The sequence below is a fragment of the Gallinula chloropus genome, assembly GCF_964237585.1.
Source record: "Gallinula chloropus genome assembly, chromosome: 2".
Taxonomy (NCBI): Eukaryota; Metazoa; Chordata; class Aves; order Gruiformes; family Rallidae; genus Gallinula; species Gallinula chloropus.
This window is the reverse complement of record NC_140086.1, coordinates 142,234,550-142,258,674: the sequence shown is the minus strand read 5'-3', so window position 1 is coordinate 142,258,674 and position 24,125 is coordinate 142,234,550. Positions and strand designations below refer to the sequence as shown.

At 38.3% G+C, this 24,125-nt stretch overlaps 1 protein-coding gene across 1 annotated transcript in view; it reads right to left on the bottom strand.

Moving 5' to 3' along the window:
* Positions 1-9,736: 9,736 nt before the first annotated feature.
* SLC39A12 (solute carrier family 39 member 12) overlaps positions 9,737-24,125 on the bottom strand; it is a gene marked incomplete at both ends in the record, with an annotated part of 31,082 nt that continues 16,693 nt past the window's right edge. The window contains 6 exons of the mRNA XM_084279762.1: positions 9,737-9,865; positions 14,075-14,262; positions 15,590-15,748; positions 19,498-19,561; positions 21,912-22,019; positions 23,197-23,349. Coding sequence (XP_084135888.1) covers positions 9,737-9,865; positions 14,075-14,262; positions 15,590-15,748; positions 19,498-19,561; positions 21,912-22,019; positions 23,197-23,349 — 801 coding nt within the window. The remainder of the gene's footprint in view (positions 9,866-14,074; positions 14,263-15,589; positions 15,749-19,497; positions 19,562-21,911; positions 22,020-23,196; positions 23,350-24,125) is intronic.

Below are 24,125 nucleotides of genomic sequence, written 5' to 3'. Positions count from 1 at the left end.
TAAAGGTTGCAATTCTTTTTTACTTTGAGGGTGACCAAGTACTAACACGGGTCGCCCAGGGAAGTTGTGCAGTGTCTATTCTTGGGGAGTTTCAAACCCTAGCTGGACATGGCTATGGGCAAACTTCTCCATCTGAGACTGTTCTGAGCATGGTTGAACTAAACTGTCTCCTGAGAAGCCTCTTCTGTGATACTTTCCAGCCTGATGACCTGTTTATCACTTTGGGACTCCAGTCTTTGCTACAAGGAGTGTTTCTGTATCTACGTTGCATAGGCCCTGGAGAAAATGCATGAAATCTCTGGAATTGGGACTAGCTAGTTTCAGACTAACTTTTGCATATTCTGATTTGCCATGCTGTTGTATAAAATTTGGCAGAACAACCTCCTTCAGACAGTCTCTATAAGAGAGGAACAACCATGTTCAGATCATTGAAAGATAAGGTGTGTGTCCTCCGGAGAGGACTGGATCTGGGTCACTAGATAAAGGATTTTCTCTGCAATCTCAAAGGCCCCTAAACTGTAGAGTGAAGGGCTGGATTAAGACGTTTTTCTGCCTTATGCATTAGCCTTCCCCAGAAATGGCTGGCTTCTGTACAAGATATTTGGGGTTTTTCAGTGATGATGCTATTCTCCTGTCTTCATGCTCTCTTCCAAAGTCTAGCGCAGACATCAGACCACACACCTAAGGAAGTATCTTTTGTTCTATGTAACTCCTGACAGACAAACTGATAAATTTGCCAAGCCCTAGGGGTCACTGGAAGCACCCAGAGATGCTGCTTAAATCTGCTGAGAAATCTCAACAACAAATGTGATATGAAACACTGCATAATTATACTGAAAACTGTGGATGAGTGTGTAGCCAATAGGCAGAGTTAAGGAGAAACAACCTAGTGCAAAACTGTTACGCTCTCACTGATGATTATTACCTAGCAGTCACAGAGATACCAAACACAGCTTCTTCCCTGCCTCTGCAAGTTTTGTTGTGTCTTATTTGCCTTATCTTCATAGAACTAGAAATCACAAGGACCTGTTTACTCCGTAAGGTGCAGTGCCCTGTCATTTAGAAGTTTACTTTTGACTTTTATTCTTTTCCCTTGGATTGGATTAATTATGGCAGAAGTATTTGCAGCAGCCTATCAATCACCAGAAAACAATAACATAAGGCAGCCCGGACTGTAGTGGCAGACTTACTGGAAGGGTATTACATGATCAGGTTAAACTTAAGAAATTGAATTTGCTTCTATTTTGCTAAAAATCAGTTCCACAATGGATTAGCTAACAAAATGTCATTGCGGTGACTGACAGATGCAAACCAGATATGGGTTTGTTGAGTACGTTTGTGGAAGAGATGTTTATATCTCACATTTTAAATAGACATAGGGGATAAATGAACACGCAATGTGTTTTTCATCAAACATGCTGCCTAGGAACTTTCAGTACTTGAGAAACAGTGCTGGTTGCCGGCTGCTTTTCAGATGGTTGCCTTATCATGTAGATCGCAGCAACAGAGGCACTGAGCAGACTGGTTTTTATTTTTTTTATTATAAACAATGCAAAAGCCCATGCTTTCTTTTGTTTAAAATAGTATAGAGCAGAAGTTACTGCTTTTAGTAAAGTTTCACCTGTACAAAACTAACCTGAAAATTCAGAAGTCATTTATGCATTTACATACAACGAAATCTTGCTGATTGTAAGAGCATTAGAGAGCAAAGGCTTAATCTTCCATCTGACACTATTTTTAATCATAAATATAATGAACATGAATGTCTCTTCTGCCAAGACTGTCTCTTTGTTATCAGGTGAACCACAATTTGGCTGTGGAACAGGCTTGACATTTCTATGTCAAAGGTGTACATTTCTGAAGTAAGTAGGACACAAGCACAGGAGAGAGGAAAGGGTCTTTTTTCTATTCAATTAGTAATTTTGACCATAAAAAAGTGATTCCTGAGAAACCTACATTTCTGTAAGTTTGTTCTTACTGTCTTCAATACATCTTGTGTTGTGAATTCTGGAAGAAGAGGGAAAACTATGAAATATGTCTTATAAAATACAGATACAAGAGAATTAAAAGCAGCTCTTGTTAAGGCAATGATTTACATTCATTCCAGAACTGTAAACTGCAAGAGCATATTGCAAGTACATCAGGAATCTTCAGTTTAAATAGCCTAAATCAAATGCCTACCCATTATTAGAAACAGTTTTTCTACGCCTTTGTATGCAATATTAGTAGACTGTAAAAGTGAAAGTCATTAGCAATTGTTTTACTGAGAATTTAAAAAGAAATAGGCAATGCCCAGTGTCAGGTAATATACCTCAGCTGGGAAGTAGTAATGTCAAAAATGTGTGACTGAGGAAGTGCAGGATATCGGATGACTTGCACTCTGGTGTGAAATGACTGGTGGACACCACTGTTGCTATTTCCACCATGTACTTCAAATCTTTTGGCTTTGTGTTTGATGTTTGGTTCTTGGGTTTTGTGGGGGTTTTTTTGTTTGTTTTTTAAAAGCTGGATCATGCTTTCTGGTAGTGGGTAAGAAGTGCTCTAGTCATGTCTCCTTAGAATTCAGAGCACCCTTTTTTGAGGTTCCTCTTGCCCAAGATCCAACGTATGCAATAATTATGAAATGCCTGGGAAAAGAACTTCTAACAAATTAGTTTTTCACCACCAATACTGAAACTTAATATGGGGAAGAAATGGACATTGGGGAAGAAATGGAGATGAAGGGAAGGAAGTAAAAAACCCCACTTCACTCAAGTGAAATACAGTATAATTACTTATAAAAAAAACAGATCTGTGAAAGAGAATCAAAATCAAGAATGAAGGGTTAATTAAGTGCAATCTGACCTAAGAATTTTGATGGCATATTAAAATATTACATGCTCGAAAAGAATTTGCAACAAACAGTCATGTGTTTTCTTAGTCCACCCTAATAATGCCAGAAACACTATGCCAGACAGTGAGCTACTCTGTTGTCTAGACAAATGGCATATTCTTGCTAATTGCAAGTACAAAAAGCCAAATTAAAAAGTAGGTTTTATGGTAGTACGAAATGACAGAAAATGGACTACAATCTCATAAGCTTTTATCCTTCTCATTACTTGAGATGGAGTTGGTATCCTGCACACAAAATTATACTGATTTCATAAACTATGAATATGTATTTTACAAAATATATGGCTGTGAACATATGGATCATATTTTCAATGCATTTCTCAAGTTTAAGAGTTATTAAAAGTCATCTGTTTTGTAATATTTAAACTATTTCCAGTGCTAAAGCTCAACTTCTTAGACATGATATTTTCCAGCAACCTTTGCGGAGAATTGTGTGGGTTTTGTGTTTACCAATGAGAATGAACTATGATGAGTGGGGGTAATATTCCTTACATATTTGTTGTTTGTTTTGGCATTTACATAGTTCTGTACAAGAACTTTCTCCTGGATGCTTCCTTGATCTGGCTTTCCTGTTACGTATCTGTTTTGCCCTGTTTGTCTCAAAGTGGAAAGGGAGATGCTTTGCATTTGTGCAGGATGATGAATCACCAGGCAATTTAGAGTACACTTGTATTCATTTCTTCACGAAATTACAGAAGTGGCCTTATTCTCTCTCCATTGCCTCTTTTCCTCTGAAGCCCTGGCCAAAGTGCACAAAGAAATTCAGTGAAGTTCTGGAATACGACAGAATGATTCCAGTACTCCTGGGATCCCCATGTGGATAGTGCCCAGGAAAAGAATTGTGTTCATGGCTATAGTTCAGTAGTGGATGTTATGTTTTCTGAATATTGCTATGCCGTCCTGAGCATATTAAACTACCAGATGTGTATTGTCCACTTACGCCTTTCTAAACTTGCTGTTGGTTACACCTACTAGCTACTGAGCTGCTGTACCATGTCTAATATAGATTACTTATGTTTGTATACTTAAGAGCAATACCCACCCACATCTGGATTGGGATGGCAGCATTAAATAGATGTATGATTTCTCTCGAACTCATACTAAACCTTGCACAGGAATATGAAGATGGCCTTTGAAGTCCTGAAATTAGGACACACCAGTTGCTAGTGATAAAACCTCCCAAGGCCACCGAAACACCACCAGCACACTTCAGTGTGAAAAACAGAAGAATGACTTGCACCTGTGTTCAGTACTTATAGCAGTGTCTCTCAGATAAGAAGAGTCAAACTGCTGCTACCACGGTGTAGGTAATAGTACCTCCTTCTGTGTGGTTCTCAGTGAAGTTTCCAATGCTCTGTTGCCCTTTCTGAAGAAAAGTGATAAAGAGTTGCAACACATTGCTCAAAACCCATCAGTATAGAAGATGGAGGGAACATACCATATCTGTTATAGGATTTGCATAGTGCAAACAAGTATGTGGCAGGCCAAATGCTAGAAAGTTCTTTCCATAAAAGTGAGAAAGAACCTTGGTCGGAGGTGGTGTGCTGGTGTATGCCACATCTGGTGTACAATGACAGGGACACCTGTGATATGCTGAAACAGTTGTCAGGCCTTAGATGTGGCCGCTGCTCACCCGCTGTGTTGTCTGTTGAGGACAGCCTGGTCAGCTACCCACAGACCAGTACGGTAATTGCCCTGGTGCCTTCCCTGCAGTATGAGAGCCCATGGAGAGGCAACAGAATTTGGCATGGTTTTAAATTAAGATTGGAATGTGTCATTATATTTTAGCCTATTTCCCTATGCATAGCTCTTCTCATCTCTCTTGGATAGGTCAAGTTATTTTCCGCTGGCCCCTGGGAAAAGTATGAGGGAGAGTTCCCCAGCCAGCTGCAGTGGTACACAATGATGTCACATATAGACAAGTCTATAGTACTAGATTAGTGGTTGGTTGGCATTATCTTGGGCCAATATGTAAAAGGCTGCTAGGCAGATTTATGTTTCCAGGGAATCCCATGTTTAAAGCTCTCTGCCAATGTCAGAGCTGAGACCCTGGGGAGGAGGGACTGGCCCACCATGCTCTGTTAGGGTGCCCTGCATCTGTAATGTGGAGGTGGACCACCCCAGTGACGAACACAGGTCTTGTCCTTTATTTATGAGAATGTAGTGGGAGGTTCCTCTGCAGAGAAGTGGCATTCCCTTGGGTCACGCCACCAGCCAGGGTGCTGCGTTTCACTGCACTGCGAGAACCGGCATGCACGGGGTTATCAGCCACATCACTTTCACCATATCCATTTGCCCTGAAGCGAGCTGCTGCAGGATGATAGCGAGACAGCTATAAAGCCTTTGATCGTTCTGCTGCAACACTTGAAGTGCTGCTCTGAAGCATGCCCCTCCAGAGTCCCCCTGCCTGCTCTGTATCCTGTCATCTCTGCAAAAGGAAGAGGCACCAGCCCTCTGTGACTCCGGCACCCCCTGCACTGGGATGCTGTTCTGTGTTGCCGCCGATGGGAGCTTGGCAGTGACTTCAATGCAACCAGATGTCTACACCGGGTCTCCCATTGTGCTTGGTCCTGTTATCAGAGACATAAAAGGAAGGAGGCACTTCTCACACTCCCCTACGTGACCCAGAGCAACAGCTCTGTGTGTGGATTTTTTTTTTGGTTTTTGGGGGGAGAAGGGATTGAAGGTGTGTCTAGTAAAATAAATTGCAGGACTTTTTGTTTTGATTAAAGCCATTGTGTAACTACCGTTTGTATTTTCTGTGGTCACATTCCTACGGCTACACTCACAATGGAAGGCAGCGTATTTTTAAGATAAGAGGAAGATGACACAAGGTTACAGTACAGCAAGAATAGCTAACAATGTTGATAAAATATGCCCTTATTACAAAATTATCAGCCCCAATCCTCGCTTTGATATAAACCTGCTTTGGGTTCCAAGCTGCAGTCTAAAAATTGGTACATAATAATGTGTTTTCTCAAATGCAATGGCAAGATGAAAGAAAAACAATCCAAATATACCTATCAAAACTAACCATGTTTTCTTATATGAAAAAGGCATTTCTTGTCTCTGGAGAAATGCCACATTCATGCCTAAAGCGTAAAATACAGGGAAGGAATAGATGGCAGTATTTAAAACATGCGGATGAGCTCCAGAAACTTCTAAGGGCATTAGCATAGCTGGCTGCAGAGAAGGTACAATTTATCTTAGGAGTCACTGGGTAATGTGTAACATATACAGAAAAGAGAGGTACAAGGTCAGGTCTCTCTTGCTTAGGAGCCTGGGCAGTCTGGAATTGGGAGTATTTTTTATGAGGCCCTCTGCCATTTAACTTCCAGGATAAAATCATGTAGCAAACAAATCCTTTCAACCTTTTGTTTTTCTCCCTCAATTTCAGTGTAGGAAAGCAAGAGATTTTCTATTTTTTTTCATCTTGAGAGTTTTCATGTGAAAACTAAGAATAGATGAAAGGGAGAAATCCTAACCATCTTCTTCCAGAAAAATTCCCATATCTATAAATTCATATATTTTAGGGTTTCAAAGGAACATTATGATTATCTAGTCAGAGCTGCCTGACAGGCTGTAAAACCTCACCGAGTAATCTCTCCATCAAGCACATAACATCTGCTTGAGTAATTGCATACATCTTAGAGAGATACCCAGCCTTGATTTAAGGGCTGCAAGTGATGAAGTTCTGCAGCCCTTACTCAGGATTTGACTCAATGAAAACATTGGCATCTTATGCTCTCTGTCTGTTAGGTTTGGAGGAACAGAAAGAAATAACTGGCTTTAAATAGAGCGTTGTTTGAAGTCTGTATGAATAAACTCTGCAGAAGTTAAAACAAACAAAACGAGTGTGCATCACAGGAATACTTGTGCACCACCCTCTTTTTTAGTAAGGATGCAAACCTGCATTCTTCTATCCTTTTCCTTGGGCTTTTCAGAGAATACTGGCAAAACATGAATCCTGCAGGTGGATATTTTTGGGTTTAAACCAATTTAATTTTTCAATTCAGTGATCTATACAAATAGTTTCCACCCCTCTGTATGATTCATTGTTCTTAATGTACACTCTAGGCTTGTTTTACACGTGGTGAAGCTCCACCTTCAGTATCAGTTAAAAGATACTGATGTCAAGAGGATTGCAGCAGAGGCACCAGCTTGAAGTGGTGAGGTAAGCTCTCTCTCAGGCACCATAGAAATTCAAACTTCCATACACTGCTAATGGGAATTGAGGTGTTCACACTTGACACCAAAGCAAAACAGCGACTGAACTGCTCACTGACTGATAAATACCACAGAAGCATCCGAGCTCTGTGGCAGTAGTATGGACTAACTGGTATTCTGACCAGCGCTGGTATTTGTGCCTGCAGTGGAAGCTGTCCAAACAAACGTGAGCAAGAAACCTACTAAATATGTATGGTGAAAAGATGGCATTTTCTGAACAGATGTGGATGCAGATGCAGTGTGTTCACAGATCATGTCAGGATGTATGTGAACCTGTGTTCGCATGCGACTTTAAAGCACGCGCTGCCAGAAATTACTCACCCTCTTTCAGGCACATTAATAAATAGTAGAAAAATAATTTGGAATACAAATAAATGGCCAAAACATGATCATATTGGTAATCACATTTTCTGTGGTAGTGAACATTCTGCATACATCAACGTTCAAACTGTGGCAGCTCTGCTCTTTGAAACAACAAATGTTTCCAATATTCATTTGCACCATCTGATACAAGAATAGATTTTGCTTACGTCCAGTGGTGTCCCGCTATTGCTTGAATTGACTGTCACAGCTGAAGGTCATGGAGTGACACTGTGCCAATACAGACAGATGAAATACTAGGAAACCACTTTTAAAAAATCTTTCCTTACTAAAAGCTATCACAAACTCCTGAAAAATGTAAACTTTGAAAAGAGAAGCATCAGTCATGGCTTCTCAGCTCATCTTTCAAAATTAAACTGAAAAGCATTCATAATATTTGCACACTTAAATAAAACTAGCTAGGATTTTACTTTGGGACTAAAACAAGCTCAGTTCATTTCCCTAGTCAGATAGAGACTTCCCATGTGACCTTGGATAAATTGTTTGGGACAAGTTTTTCAAAGTATGGTAATGCCTAGTTGTACATCTAGATGTGCGCTGAGATACTTGCTACAGATTCTCAGAACTAACAGGTGGTGAAAATGAGAACGTATCTACCCTGAAAATTTTTTATGCACTTTTCCCAAGATTAGTCTGTGGATGTCCACAAGCCAACGAATCTGGGCTATTATGAACAATGAAATTCATAATTCTTTTCAAATTAGATGTTGATGACAACATGGTAATGTGCCCATGAAGCCTCTGAGAACTGACAGTGCTCTAGGAGAGCAGACGCTGTTCCCCTCTGCAATATGAGAATAATTATACCTTCACTAGGAACTGTCAAATAAACACAGGGCACGCTGTGAGACAGTACTATCATGTCATAATGTAACCATACTTCAAGCTTGAGTTAAAACAAGGAAAATAAAATACCAACTGGCTGCATAAAGAATACATGTGTGTTCTCTGCTCTCCCTGTTTCCACAGTTCCTGGGAAGGGAGGAAAGAACCATCTCAATTCTCGTATAAAAATATAAATTAGGTGGCGGAAGTCCTTACACCAAAATAGCATGGTGGTAGCATGTAAGCACAGAAATCGCCCATCTGGGTGTTGCTCAGAATCACCTCACAGTTGCTCAGCACATCAGAATCGGGAGAGAATTTGTATATTTGTTTCAGGCTCGATTCTGCAATACTAAATTAAATGAGTCACCTTACGCAGAATTCCCTTGAAATCAAGAGGACTAATTACACAAAAATCACTCAATACAGAAGGGGTGAGGCCCCAGGAGAGCACAACTGCATACACTTAGGCGGCTGAAAAAGCTCTTTCACAATGCACAACAAACACATTTGGATGAATAAGTTAATCACTGACAGGAAGGCACTACTGGTGTTTATTAAAAAGGATGGCTCAGAAGCAACATCTGGCTCAAGGGATCCCTTGATTTGAGGAGCCTGGAAGGGATATCAGGGAAAAATAATTTAAAAATATTTCTTACCAGCATTCATATTCATTTGCTATGAGCAACCATCAGAGGTGGGGTAATGCCGAAGGGGGTTACTCTGACAGTTGCTATAGGCCAATGCTTAGCTGTCACAGATTCCATCACACATATGAGAAATTATATTACAGTCAGAAAAATGTATTTTCAGATTTCCAGACCATAAACTTCAACATTTATACTTGTCATTTTTTTACCTGCTACAGTGGACCAGTCAGATATGACTACTGGGGATCTTTATGCTGACAAAGTAGATAATGCAGATACTATAATGAGATTGCCGTATGCCATTTAACTGTCTAGTTTTGCTAATCTTTTTAGTTTTATAGAAACACATTTATTCTTTGTAGTAAGAGGCAACAAACATTTCTGCTTCAAATTGTTCAACTATGGTTAGTCCACTTTAATTATTGCATAAAAAAGTGCTTTTTTTCTTTCAATCAGATTGGCAGAGATCACTTAGAGCATTGAACTAGAACAGTCTCAATAAAAACTAATCAAAAGCTCCTGTGAGTTTGAGCATGGGATCCAGTAAACTTGATAACAAATAAAACATGATTCTAAACATTCATGTTTAAAAAAAAATTACAAAAGCTGAACAATAAGTTAATAAAGTGAAATAGTTATCTACTGTTCAGATATAAAAATCCCAGCAACTTAACTTATATATCACTATAGCAGACATGACAAAATTGTGAATAATGCTATCCACTGTCATAAGTGGTACTTCAAGATTTCCAACAGAAAACTCATATTTTAATTTTCTGTTCATATATAGCCAAAAGTAAGAGGCAAAGCCAGCCTAATAGTAGTCCAACGTTCTGTAGCAGAAACATCAACCAGGGTCGCCGTGTCTGAATATGAGTCATTTCAGGAAGCTAAAAAAAGAATAAGACACCAGAATGAGAGCCAGATATATTCATCTCTGGGAAAAAAAGTCTTATGGGAAAACAAGACAGACTTCATTAAAAAAAGAGTTTCAAAATGCTGGGTTTCTGAATATAGCTATTAATCTGCAGCATGTTCTGTACATTGTAATAACACAGATCTTGACAGTAAAATCTTTAATTAACCAAATTCTACCCATTTGATTCTTTTACTAGCACTGACAAGAATTAGAAAATGAGATTCCAAGATTTGTTAATTTCTCAATAATTTTTAGTAATTTTATACATCTGTCTCCAAGGAAATGCTTATTTAGTAAAATTAGTGGTGATTCCTTTTTGTGGCAATAAACTACTCTGAGTTTTTTGTTTGAGTACTATACATAGGGTCAACCCTGCTCTTACTGAAATAACTGGCAACACTCCGATTTACTCGGGCTTTGACACGCAAGTAGAAAACATGATATTTGAACTAAGCTTGAAAAAATTACCTTCAATATTTTTCTCTCTGCGTTTTAAATCAAGTAAAGGAGCAGCTGTTTATAATCATATTAAAAGCTACTTCTGTTGACCTTCCACCTTTTATCAGAGTTTTAAACAAAACGTACGTCTCAATAGAGCCTGTGAAAATAGTGTCTCAGGCTTAGACTCTCTTAGTATTACAGACACCAAGGAGTCACTAAGGGCTGCTGGTGCTCTCATAGCAACTTTGGAAATAAATCTAGAGCAATGGCCTGGTACCAACCTCTGGTTTTGGTCTGGGTTTTTTTTATCTATTTATTGTGAACTTCAAAACAAGAGCGAGTGGTCCTGGGTATTCTCCCATCATCCCTGCCTGCTCTACTCACAGCCTGCACTAGAAGGAAGCTTCTGGTTTCCTCTGCTGTTTAGTCTCCTCACAGGAGCTGTAACAGCATCAGCCACTGGGAGACAGTGGAGTGGTGCTGACCAAGGAAGCTCACCGGGCTCTTACATCTGCTTGCTATGCTTGCCCTTCCCTCTGACAAAGGGGGTTCACTTCTCCTGCTCTCTTCTTTCTCTGGAGGTTGGCATGGGCCCAAAGGAAAACTATTGTAAAAGATCTGCCTCCACTGGAGGTCTTTTTGTATAAAAAAATAACAGGCAAACCCCAACTGCGCAGTGGTTTAGCTTATGGTACAAATTCACATCTTAGAAACTCGTGTGGTTATATTTAATTTATACTTAAGAATCATCAGAAACTTTTAATCTAAAGCAACTGTAAAAACCTCAAGATTCTGACATAAGTAAAAATCTGAACTGACAGCTTGTAAGTGTTCAAAGCATGTGGATTTTGTCTTGCATGAAAGTAAAAACCGTAATTCAAGACCCAGGCCTGAATCCAGGGTTCTAAACTAGAATTTTGGTCCTTTTAACTTATCCTTACAATCAGTCTATCTTGTCTTATCTTACAATCAGTCTATCATGCCCCAGGGCATGGGCAAACAGGTTCTCTAAAGTTATACACTAGGAAACTTGTCCCTCCACAAAACCTAGTTATTTCTCTTATTGGTGGCAGTGCCAGCACAGGAGTTACACACAGGCACAGTACGTTGCTAAGAAAGTTTTAAAAAGGAGTTCTCAAAAGGTAGTACCCTTCCTGCATCCAATGCAAGTCTCTGCTCCCTCCACCTAATGCACATGCCTATTACCAAGCACACAGACTGTTTTATAGCTTTAGCTTTTGTGACATAAAAAGCTGAATGCTTTACCTTTTCACTGAAAATAAAACCAGAATGCTGACACAGTATCAGCTAGGGTTCCCCAACTCTCTCTGAACTCGCCTGCACACAAATGGGGGGGGGGGGGGGGGGGGGGGGAGTACAGCAGAGAAATGCTTGTTTCTTGGGAAGCATAAGCCTATTCAACTGGCAGATGCAAAACACTTCACGGATTCTCCTGTTTCTTTGATATCCTTATTGGCTTTCTTGCTTCTGTCTCCCTCTTTTCAAATTAGACAGTAAATCTTCCTGGTCAGGAACCATATAAACCAATATAGTTTGTATGATCACTCGGGAATGATGTCCCAGTCTTTAGGGTTTGATACAATGCATGTGAATTCATAAATATCCATATCGATTACTTCATAGATACTCCTTTAAGAGGATGATATAGGATTTTCAAGTTTATTTTCCAAGAGGAAAAGGAGGCACATTTTGTCAATGAACCAGTTCCTTAGAAGTGAGTTGGTCTGTTCCATTCCATATACTGGTGGCTCAGGTGTCAATTCAGATTAAAGGTATGGTAAAGAAAATGTATGGTACTAATGAAAGGATCTTTGAAAACAGTGAAAAGTTATGATTATATTTGTGACCTCTAAACAGATAGCAAGGATGAAAAATTACACTATACTGCTCATAAAAAGCTGCTTTTCAGAGGATTTAATTTAGTTTAAACAACACCCAAACCCTCAATCTTACAGGTGTTTACTCACACACGTATCTTGAGGCAACAAACAATTTACATTGTAGTATTATGCCTGTGTATACACATCTGCAAGACAAAATACTCCTCCCTTCCACCATCCCCAGTTACTGGGAAGATGAAGTTTTGCAGAATTCCTTGGTGAAAAATGATGAAGGATATAAGTAATTTTATTTTCTGTTCTTTTCCTGAGATTTTAAAAAATATTAGCCTACCTTGCTTGTTGGTGGAGCTAGATTGCCATTTGTAAAAACAAAACCCCTTTAATTAACCACAGAAGTAGTTTCATGCTTCCTTGACTGCAGTGCAATCTCACAGGGCTGTCCTGTCAATGAACACCACATACCCCTCAATGTTCCTCGGTGCAGAAACCAGTGAGGTTGCTCTGTTTTGTTTAACTGCTGCTCTGTTATTTAACTGCTGCTCTGACAAGAACATGAATATGTTAAAGCCCATGAAACAAAACCTGAAAATTATAGCTAAGACTTGTTACACCATTAAGCATTTGTACACCATTGCCAGGAACACTGATAATTGCTGTTTGTAGATGAGAATGTAGCAGAGAATAAAAGTTATTTCTGTGCAGAAACTTGGAAAATGCATAAAGCATGGCTGATTTTCTTTTGAGATATACTATACAAACATAAGAAACTTTTCAGATCTATAGATTCCTGAAGTGCTACAGGAATATTTTTAAAATAAAATAACCCATGTGATATTCAACACCTGCACTTCTGACAAACATAGGTGAGCAACCCAGTGGCGATTCCTTCCACAAATTGCAGAGAAAAGGTGATTTGATAAAAGGGAGGGGAGAAAATTAAGATCTTCCCCTCTCATAGAATCGCAGAATGGTTTGGGTTGGAAGGGACCTCTAGTTCCAATTCCACTGCCATGGGCCGGGACACCCTCCCCTAGCCCAGATTGCCCAAAGTCCCATCCAGCTTGTCCTTGAACACTGCAAGGGATCGGGCAGCCACAGCTTCTCTGGGCAACCTGTGTCAGTGCCTCACCACCTTAATAGAGAATTTCTTCCTAATACCTATTCTAAATCTGCCCTCCTTCATCTGAAGGCCATTACCCCTTGTCCTGTCACCCAATGCCCCTGCAGATAGCCCCTCTCCAGCTTTCCTGTAGGCCCCCTCCAGATATTGGAAAGCTACTATAAGATCCCTCCTTTCTTTCTCCTCTCAGATCATGAACAAGATCATGGTGAAAAACTGAGAAGAGGAAACATGCCCCTGTTACTGCCTTAAACTGTGTAATCTCTTGGGATTTACAGGTGGCACGGTGTTTTGATGACTCAGGGAAAACATGATGCTGTTCTGGGAGCTTGTGTATCCCTAATGGCTGCTGATCCTATACGGAAGGAAAAATATACCTAAGTCATTCTTAGCCATGTTAGTAAAATGGTACCTACTGAGTAGATAGGTAGACTCACTTCCAAACTTACCTGTGCCAGAACACGATGCAACTTGGAAAACAGACTAAGATACACACAAGGTCTAAAGTCAATTATTACAACTAGATTTTAAATAGGGTGAAATATATATCAGGTTTCAAGTATTATGCTTGAAATCTTAGGCTTGACGTGGGGGATGGTAATAAACACAACAGAGAGACTATCAGGCTTGGGAAAAACATGGTAATAAGAAGCCTGTGAGCTCTTTTTCCCTCCAAGCTCATCCACGTGTGTTTGTCTGACACCCTGCGATGTGGCTATGTTAAAAGGAAAATGTAACAATAGACTGAAGTTCTCACCATTTCTGCTAAAGACAAATACAAGAACATTCCAGCTGTAACAGTAAAAATCCAGTTTTGAATGCACAAGTCAGTTGACACAGAGAGGCCAATGTAAAGTCCTAAGAATGCTGTTAGCGCGCTTATGAAATTCATCAAAATTGCAATCTTCGTGGGGAGCCCTGTACTTAGCAGCACAGCAAAATCTCCTGCATAGAAAAAAAGACAGAACATTTATTATTTAGTTGATAAATGTCTTTGTAAGACTCTTGGCAATAAAACATGGACTAAGATAATGAAGATATGCACAAAGATAGTAAATGATGGAGGACTGCCCTTAGATTTCTGTAGAATTACTTATAAACTTATTCTGTGTGAAAAACAGCAAAACCAAAACCCTGTATTAAGTTGTATTTGTTTAGCTGCTCCTAAAGATAGCATACAGTATACAGGAGTGGCTTTTTGTTTGTTCTTGATGTTCCGAGACATTTCCAACTTGGATACATCAAAAGTGAATTCTCGTGCTTTCCCAGAGTTTCTAAATCTTTCTTGACTGGGAACTTGCCAGTTCAAATCATGTGAGCATATTTGCAGCACAGTCTTCAAGTGTTTTACAGGTGCTGCAAGTCAGAAAGGCCGATGCTACTCTGATTTCAGTTTGACCTTAATTCCACTGATTTTAGAACTGTGACAAATTGTATGTCAGAACCCCATCATAGATTTTTCTTCAAAAATAAGTGATAACAGGGCCATAGTGAAAGATTTTGAAAAATCTTCTCTGTGAGTGTAGAAATGCCATTCTAACATTGGGGCACTCCTCACCCTCATTTAAGAAGGTCTGTCTTTGGAGTTCACTGTTCAGTGTTTTGGTAATTTCTTTGCTACGCAAACAAGAGTTAAAGTTTAACAGCAATTCCCCATCCCACCTGTTTGCTTGGCAAAGTTTTCTGCATGGATAGCACATGAAATCTCCAATCATTTAAGAACAGAATCAAGAATACACAGTTCTCATCTCAAAAGAGTTACCACAAGGAGATTATCAAGGACAATGCTCGATAGAACTACCATCCTGTTCTGTCTGCTGGTAATAGGGATCATATATTTTCTTTTATTATCATTTTATTCTTGATTAGCAGCAAGAATTAGGGTAGCATGAGGAGTACATTGTTAAATGTTAAATATTAGAGCCTGTCAGACATGCCTGTTATGCACTCAGGGGTCTTGCTCACAGCTTAGTATTTTTTGTCTGTACACAGGGGAATAAAGGGCTGCTGTGACCTGATGAAATCTACTTTTGGAGAAGGTGAGACAGGATGGCATCCAATAATGAAGACAAAAGCCTCCCCTCCTTTCATGAAGGGGGAAGAGAGGATCACAGTCTCTTTCTATATCTTTATATATCCATCCTACATTAATGTTATAGTTCATGATGCTACAAGCAAGAAGAAATCCCACTATGGTCATACAGGAAAGATTTCTTTGGAAAATCTGGAAATAAAAAGCCCATCAGAAAAAATGCACATATATGTTTCTTACCCATTTCATGAGGAATTTCATGGCATAAAATAGCTATAGTCGTTGTCACACCTGTTTCTGTTGAGGATGAGAATGCTGCTCCTATTACCAAGCCATCAGCAAAATTGTGAAGACTGTCACCCACCAGGACCATTATTGCTAACAAGCTAATCTTCTTACCTAGCAAAACAAAGAAAGAAACACAGAACTAAAAAGCCCAGAACTGTTAACACAGATACTGAAATTTTTGCTATGTTACAAATTATTTGGTTTTCCTGTGACTGCACATACAACATTATGAAGTCATAATAATCAGAGGCTAGTCGCTTTTATCTCTTTTGTCCTTGTTATTACAATTCCTTCAATACAAATTTTACGTAAAAGTAGGTTGTAGAATACTTCAGAGATGCAAATACCATGAATTAGCTATCTTATTTTTAGCAGGTCAACTATTAGTAAAACCAAGAATTAGGTTTGAGTCCAGCCTCATGATATATCTTAAGGGTTTCCTTAAATCTTTTCTTTGGTTGCTGAAATTCACACAACTTTTCCTAGATGTTTGGTTCATTGGGTTTGGGTTCTTTTTAGTTTAAAAGACGGGAGTTTTTCCAACTTTGCTCACAGCACTGTGCAGCTACAGTGAAGACGGATCTTCGGTCTCAGGCAGCTGATCGTTTTAGCACTGCAATGCGTGCCACTTCCAAGTGACATTTTCAGGGTCTGCTCTTTCTGAGACTGTATTACAGTGAAAGATAGAGATGAAAGGCAGCAAGCCTCAGAGTATCACTGTTAATACAGAATTACAGTATGCTCATCTCCAACTTTTGTTCCAATCAATTAACGGCTGTTATGTTCACAGAACTCCTGTCTGCAGTATCACTCATGGATGCAGATGGCTGCTTTTCTTTCCCACACTGTTCTGTGACCTTGCTTTAGTGTGGAATGATACACTGAATGCTCAGGCATATGACATGACTAGTGATACTTGTGATACTGGTGCTACTACTGATAGAAGCACTGACACCAAGCTGGGGAATTTAGGAGGGTCTCCCTGTCCAGCCTGTAATGCAGAGAGCTGGACCACATGCTGAATGGATTCATGCTGAGGGGTTTTATGTCTTCAAGTAGCAGCAAGGGACCAATGCATAGGCTCAATGTTTAGGTTTAGCAACATGTAACTGGCTCCCCTACCCTGTACTTTGTTCTATCCATTTTATCCACAGTCTTACAAGCTGGACTTTCTAATGCCTCTCAGGAAACTCCTGGGGGTTGCCTCTAGACAGAAGGGACAGAGCACTTTGCAAAGGCTTGTTTGGATGCCTGAAGAAGCAGAGTCATGATTTGGACCTTAAACATCATGTGTTTTCTTGACTCTTAATGCCCTCCTCAGACGTAATGTGACAGAGGCTAATGTGGAGCTGCACAGAGCTGTCTGAATGCAGCTATTACAAGGTTTCACTTCAGTAATGTTTTTTCCAGAGACGACCATTTTGTAGCAATGAGGAAGATGTTTTTCTTACAGAAACTGGCTGGAATTGAGGTCTTCAGACTATTATAAAAAAAAAAAAAAACCAAAAAAAAACCCAACCCAAAACACACAGAGTGCATAAAAGCCTAACAACTGTATTCAGAAAATCCTCTCTAGTTGCCTGGGAGCTCTGCGGGTTCAAAAAAACTGGCAGGCCTGTTAGATTTTGCTGCCAGCTTACAGAGCCAGGCGTGGATGTCCCCAGTTTGCACCGTTCTTTCTAAACACTATGGGCAGTTTGTAATCAATAGTGCACAGCATGAATTACATAGGAATAATGACTGCTGCTTTACATTAAGTTTGTGATTTGTAATAAGCACTGGTGAGGATAAAATCATGGCCTGCCCTGAGATAGTGCTGGTCTGCTTTATTCAAATATCTGATTGTTCAAGAAGACGTACCATAATTACTGGAACTCACTCCAGCGTGTCATCTATAGTATAACACAGGGATCAGATTAACATTATGGAGCATTTGCAAATGTAAGCTTTGTAAATTTCTCTGACTGAAAGTTAAGAAGATGCATACATAAACAAACCTGAATGTTTATCTTAATTTACTTTCAGTCTATTTTAAAGAAACTTTGTTACTGGCCATTATCTCACTGCATTATATTGCTGCAGCAGTAACTATTAACTTATTACCCTATTTCTGCAAAGCCTCTTCTCATAAACAATCCTATATTTAATTTTTATCATTTTCTCTGCTTTAATAGGGGTTGGAACTCATAACAAGTTATTTTCTGTAATTTTCATGAAGTTAATGGGTGCAGGACTCAAAGCATAGATTCTGCATTTTAAGCTTTCAATAAGAGCTTAAAGCAAACATTTATCCATAAATAGATCTGTTTTCTCATGTTTTCATTTCTCATACAGCAAAAATGTAAGTTAATGTAAGGTCTTACTGAGTATACCAAATATAAAATGCTACTGGTTTAATCTTTTCAGACACTGATAGAACAAGTGTGGATAAATGTGAAGGAGAGGACACTGAGGGATCTTTTTCTTCCAGCAGCTTCTTGCTTTCCGAGTTACTCACTGGCTATCTAAGGTGACCAACTCCTCTCACAGTCCTACTCAACACGGGTTTACAGTGAAGTCTGGCATTTCTGGAGATGTCAGGCTTCTGTCTTAGAGCTGCAGATTCCATTCCATTTGGGGAAAAAAAACCCTAAAAGTTTAGCTCAGTGCCATGGTGTCCAGGTATGTTTATTCATTTAGCTATTTGTAAGAACTGAAAAAAACCAAGCTTTTGAAAAATACACATTCTCAAAAAAAACCCAACCCCACCCTAAACTGAAACAGTCCCCTTCCATACTAAAGTTTCAGTTATTGATTCCTAATACAGAGGTAAAACTGAAATATGAGGGGGAAAAAAATTGAACCAAACAAAGAATTTTCCAAGAAATTGGCCCAAATTTAGTTGTTTGAAACAAATAACATTGGGTTCACTAGAAATCTGTTTGTGCTTAGCAGGTAGTGAGAGGATTGAATATAATGGAAACATCTAGAGATGGACTAAGTCACACTGAAACTGTCACTAGATTATATACTGCTGGATAGGTAAAACTGAAGAAATCCAGTTTTCAAATGCCTCAGAAATGCAAATGAAGTCCACAAGAACAGAGCAGAATATTAGAAACCTAGAAAAAGATAATGACAGTGTTAAATAAATCAAACTGATGGCCTCAGATTACAAAATAAAGGGGAGTCAATAATAGTAAATAAACTGATTTCAATTAATATGCTTTTCTCTCGGTTGAAGGACTACAACTCTACTAAAATCACCATGGTCGTGCAAATACAGTCAAAGGCAGAGTTTGGTTTATGGCCTATTTTCTGGTTTTTGGAGTAAGCACAACAGGACAGAGAAGATAAGAATTACTTTGAAGCTCTCAGAAGAAAACTGATTATCCTAAAACTAAGAGCCATCAGGAGCCCATTATTGCGTGCATGTAATAAATCATTACTGGTTTAAAGAGGTTATTGCTTTACTGTGTAAGAGAAGAAGGAAGCAGAATTATATTAGTGTAGCAAGCCAAAATCCCATCATTTCACTACCTTGAAAAATAAGAGCCCGAGAAAGTTTACAATTACAAGAATCTGTTTTATATTAAATTTTGAACATTTCCCTTTAAGCAAAGACATTAGAAAAATGGTTTGCAACAGTGAGTAAACAAACACTAAAGCATGAACAGTATAAGATTAATGAACTTCACAATTTCAGGGTTGACAGCTGAAAATGTCTTCAAGAAGATATTTAATTATGGAGTCAAGCACCATCAGATGTGTTTAGGTAGCACATGGCAAACACAGAGCTAAGCCAGTTTCACACTTTCAATTCCATCTTCAGTCTTAAAGCCTTTTCTGTTTCTTGTCTAGTCTTTTTTATTGATACTAACTTTTTGTGCTGATCGCCTTGGTCTCTGGAGAAACTTCAGCAGACTCAGAATCTTCTGGGCTTCTCTAGTTAAAAGCAAAGATAATGGATCAGTGTTAAGGGGCTCTTCAAGCTGCTGCTATAAATACAGGAAAATATCAAATATGTTCAAGGTTTTTGAATTAAAGATAGTCATGTTCTTTGCATAGATATAATTATGAAAAAATATTGAACACTGGCAGAATGATTGGTACTGGATGTATTTAAAAGATGGGTAGAAAAGGATATAGTTTAGTAGAGGACATGTATGGTTGGACTTGATCTCAAAGGTCTTTTACTACCTAGTGATTCTGTGATACTGCAGAAGCACATAGAAATGAAATTGCCCAGAAAAGGTTGCAGACTAATTCAAGGAGGAAGACAGACATTGATAAGCACTGTTGTAAACCAAGAAAATATTTTTTCTGCTTGAATGCACAAAAATCCAATCCCAACGCAGAACTAAAAATCATATTTTTTGATTTTGTCATGAATGGATGGGGATAGGGGGTCTATAGGATTTCCAAGGAAAAATGGGTATATCCCAAAGTCTCTTTGGATTTCTTCTTTACAGCTACTCTGTGAAAACACAAGACCACAAGAGATCATCACAGGTAGGTCTCACACCATTCCAAAATATAAGGTGTTTTTTTTTTTTATTCAGCATGGTACAGCCTCCATTGCCTTGTCTCTTGGTGTTTAGTTAGGGGTTTGTCTTTGCATCAAGCATCACTGGCCGGGCATAGCAGCACATGGGTAAACTCCACTGAAGTAAATGAAATTTAACCTTATTTCAAGTGAAGAAAGAGACAGCATCTTTTTCCTTATTCTAGAGACTTAATTTGATGCATCAGCAGAATATCTAGTTAACAGAAATTGCAATTGTGAGGAGAGAAGGCAGAATGTGAGGAATCTCTCTGACCCCTTAACTTCTCTGGGGCTTTTCTTTCTGACAGAGAAATTATTAGAAATTTGTGTAAGGGTGAGATAGGAAGAAAACCCCTTGTTTGTTTGAAACTAGAAAAACTTACTTTACAATCACTATTGGGGTTTTTTTGGGGGTTTTTTTGGACAAATGGCATGCCAGGTGAAGAGTCAACAGCAGCAGGAAAGAGTGCTTTGTTAGGGACAGAAGGCACCACTCCAAAAACTGCATCAGAGATTATACTGGCTGCAAAATGGGATACATTTTGTGACTGGTGTTACTTGGGTTCTGATGTGGGATATGTGCTGTAGAAGCATTAGGAGGGAAGAGGGAGGATTTGGTTTTCAAATTCTATGTTTTAAAGGAAAAATAAAAGTTTAATTCCCATGATTGCAGCCAGTCATATGAATTCCAGTAACTGTTCCACTTCTCTTACACTATTTACTCACATGCCACTTCTTTGAACTCTGAGTCAAAACTGCAAGACTAATCACTGACCTGAAGGATTTATAAGCTTTTCTTAGTCAACCAGTGTTTGTCTTACTATTACTCACATGATTCTGAAAAATTGGCTGCTCTTGTACAAACTAGCTAAGCCGGGTTAGTTCATGTGAGGGGGATCTCGCAGCTGAGGGGAATGATGAGGTTGTTCATGATCATAAACAGGAAACTATGACGTGGATTACAAATTAGTAAACATTCTTCACTCATCTGTTCGCTCTGCATTCAATTGAGAGTTTCCCAACTGTCTCTGAGAGATTAGCAGTGGCTCATGAAGCTTTTACCCATCACAACTGCTTTTGTAAAACAGAGTTCACATTATAGAAGATCTCTGCAGATCCTAATTTAAATAATAAGGAACCTATGTATCTGGGCACTAGATACAAGCTGAAGAGAATTGTTGGAAAAATAGAAAACAAGGTGTGAGCCAATTTAGTTTTATAAGATACATCTCTCTGGATCGTCTCCATAGACTAATAGAAAATTATGTAACTTCTCATAGGTAAGCACCATTCCTAGATATCCAGCTTGTCTATGTTACTCTTCAAGCCTGTGGGGAAAAAACCCCAAGAACAGATCAGGATTCACTCATTATGCACTTAATTCACACTGCAAAATATCCTCAAGTTTTTTCCCATGTCTGCCCTTGCATACAATAACATTTTAAAAAGAAGGGAGGAAGAAAATCTTCAAGAATTTCATCAATAAAAGGTAGTACAAGAAGGGTATTGTTATATCAATCTGCTACACGCTTTAGAAAAGTTATTGTAAAAATCTGTGCTTGAAATCTCCACAAAAGCTCATTCTAAACTTCAAAATGTAGAGATTACTGACAATCATGTCATGTAATAAAGGAAAAATCAATAAAGACTGAAAAATAATAGTGATTTATTACATTATTTTAGTTCATTTTTTAGGAACAGAGAAAGGAGGATATAAAATCAGAGAAGTATGCCATATTGGTGACCTACCAATTGTATAGTTGAAGTAGATTTGCCTGTGCCTGAATGTTCATTTAATTCAGATTCCACTGGAATATCATGGGAATGTCCCCAGTGCCCATTAACTAAAGAAAGGCCCTGCTGAATGAAGATGCTTTGCAATTAGTTCTGAAACTCAATGAACGCTCTCTCAGCCTTTTGTGAAAGTTTGGCATTTATGAGAATTATTTTTTCTAAAACAAAACCTATTGAAAAAGACTGTTGTCTGGCATTAGCATTTGCTAATGTTTATTTGGTTTTAAAAAAACCCAAACCTTGAAAAGTGAATTAGATAAATCAGTGACAACCATAACTGTTTGATAAAACTTATTTTGTTTTAAAACTGAAGATTAAAATTTGAAGCTGAGATGGACATAAAACTGAACTTTTGGAATTAATCTAGTTCTCAGTAGAACATGTCTAAAGATTTGTGAGATGATGCTAAAGGCTTCCTTTCAGAATAAGCAATATAAAGGACTACATTTTACTTAAAAAAAACCAAAATACCACCATCAACAAAACAGTCTTATTCTAGTAATTTCACGTATGATTCGTATGACTGACACAAAGGTAGGGGGAAAAGGGACTCATTGCTATGTATCTAAATCAGGCCAGTCATTAAACACTCTGTAAAACAGAACAAACAAAGGCTTAGCCTTCTTAAGTGACATTAAGATAGCCTCCCATGCTGTGAAACTTAATGAGCCGTTACACTTTGTGTTATACTATATCCTTGTGCATAATCATATTTTCAGGTGCCAGCGACACTGAAATAAAGCAATAGAATTACTTATAAAAGCATGGCAGTGAGCAAGGAGATATTGTTAACATAGGACTGGATTTGACTGACTGCAAAATACATACTAGATTTTCAGATCTACTGGGATAGGGGTCAAAATCAGTTTGGATATTTTAAGAAATCATTCTTTAAAATACCTATATCTATGTCTTCCTCCTCTTTAAAAAGAGCCTCAAGCAAACAACTATCTAGTAAACAATTATTTCATATGGATACATACTCTTCACCTGCTGCAGTGCTAGTCAGCAGAGTTATAAATACATGGAACATATTCATGAAGCATACAAAATCCATAGAGGAAAGCAAAACAGAAAATGAAGGTCAATCTGTTAGGAGTCCTTTGGAAAGCAATTTTTAATGCTTCAATTAACTTATACAAGTGATAATTACTCTCCACAATAATTTTAACATTTTGTGCACTGTAAAAATTTCAAAACAGAAGAGGTTTATTAAAGGATAAATTGTGCAAAGCTTTACCTGGTCGTGTGGTGTTACCAAAAGAAAGAAACCCTTTTCTATGAGAAAAAATCCATGAATTCCTCCAATTATTCCCAAAAGTTTCCAAATGTATTCCTTCCCCTCATAGAAATGTTCTACCTCTTGTGCTTCGTGTTTATGTAAACCAAGTGTCTATAAAAAAGAGATAACAATATTTAAAATGGCAATGTTTTGGGTTTTGCTAGAGTTATCCATAATTTCTTTTGTCATTTCTTTCAAATTCAAATTGTGTTTTGAGCTAATCTATTGGATGAAATTAATTATTAGGATCCTGTTACTCTTTATTTCTCAATGTTGAAAAAACCATTATTTTTAGAGACAGCATTATTAAATTGCCCTTTATACATATATGTAGTATATTTTGTTTAGAGTATGTTGATCTTTAAAGTCTAAAGGTTACTTGCAGCATTTGCAGATGTAAACATCGTATTGAAAATAATCCCTACAGTTTTCTGCTGGTGAGTGTGCTTCCATTTTTCACCTAGTGGCACAGCATGGAACCAGAATTTCAAGTGAAGGTGTGAAGCACTTTTTTCATAACAGTTGTGTTGTATCAGAGCAGACTCAGTTAAAAATAATTAAATACAAAGTGGAAAATTTGTTTCTGTTTTACATGCTACCTTATTCTTAAAATATATTTTATTCATTTATAAAAAAATTCACAGTTCCTGTTTAATTACAGTACTAGGCAGCAGGATTAATTAGGCTGATAGCTTCTGGTTCTCTGAAACAATGTGTGGAAGGGACGGTGGATGCCTTGTACAGCCTTTGAATAATTTATCCTAAAATACATTTCAGAATCTACCTCATGAAAGAGTTTAATTCACATCTAGAAACCTGCCTTGCACAGGATTTGTGGGTTTTCTGAAAAGCTTTTGTGAAAATAGGAACCTTATTTTCTCTGAATT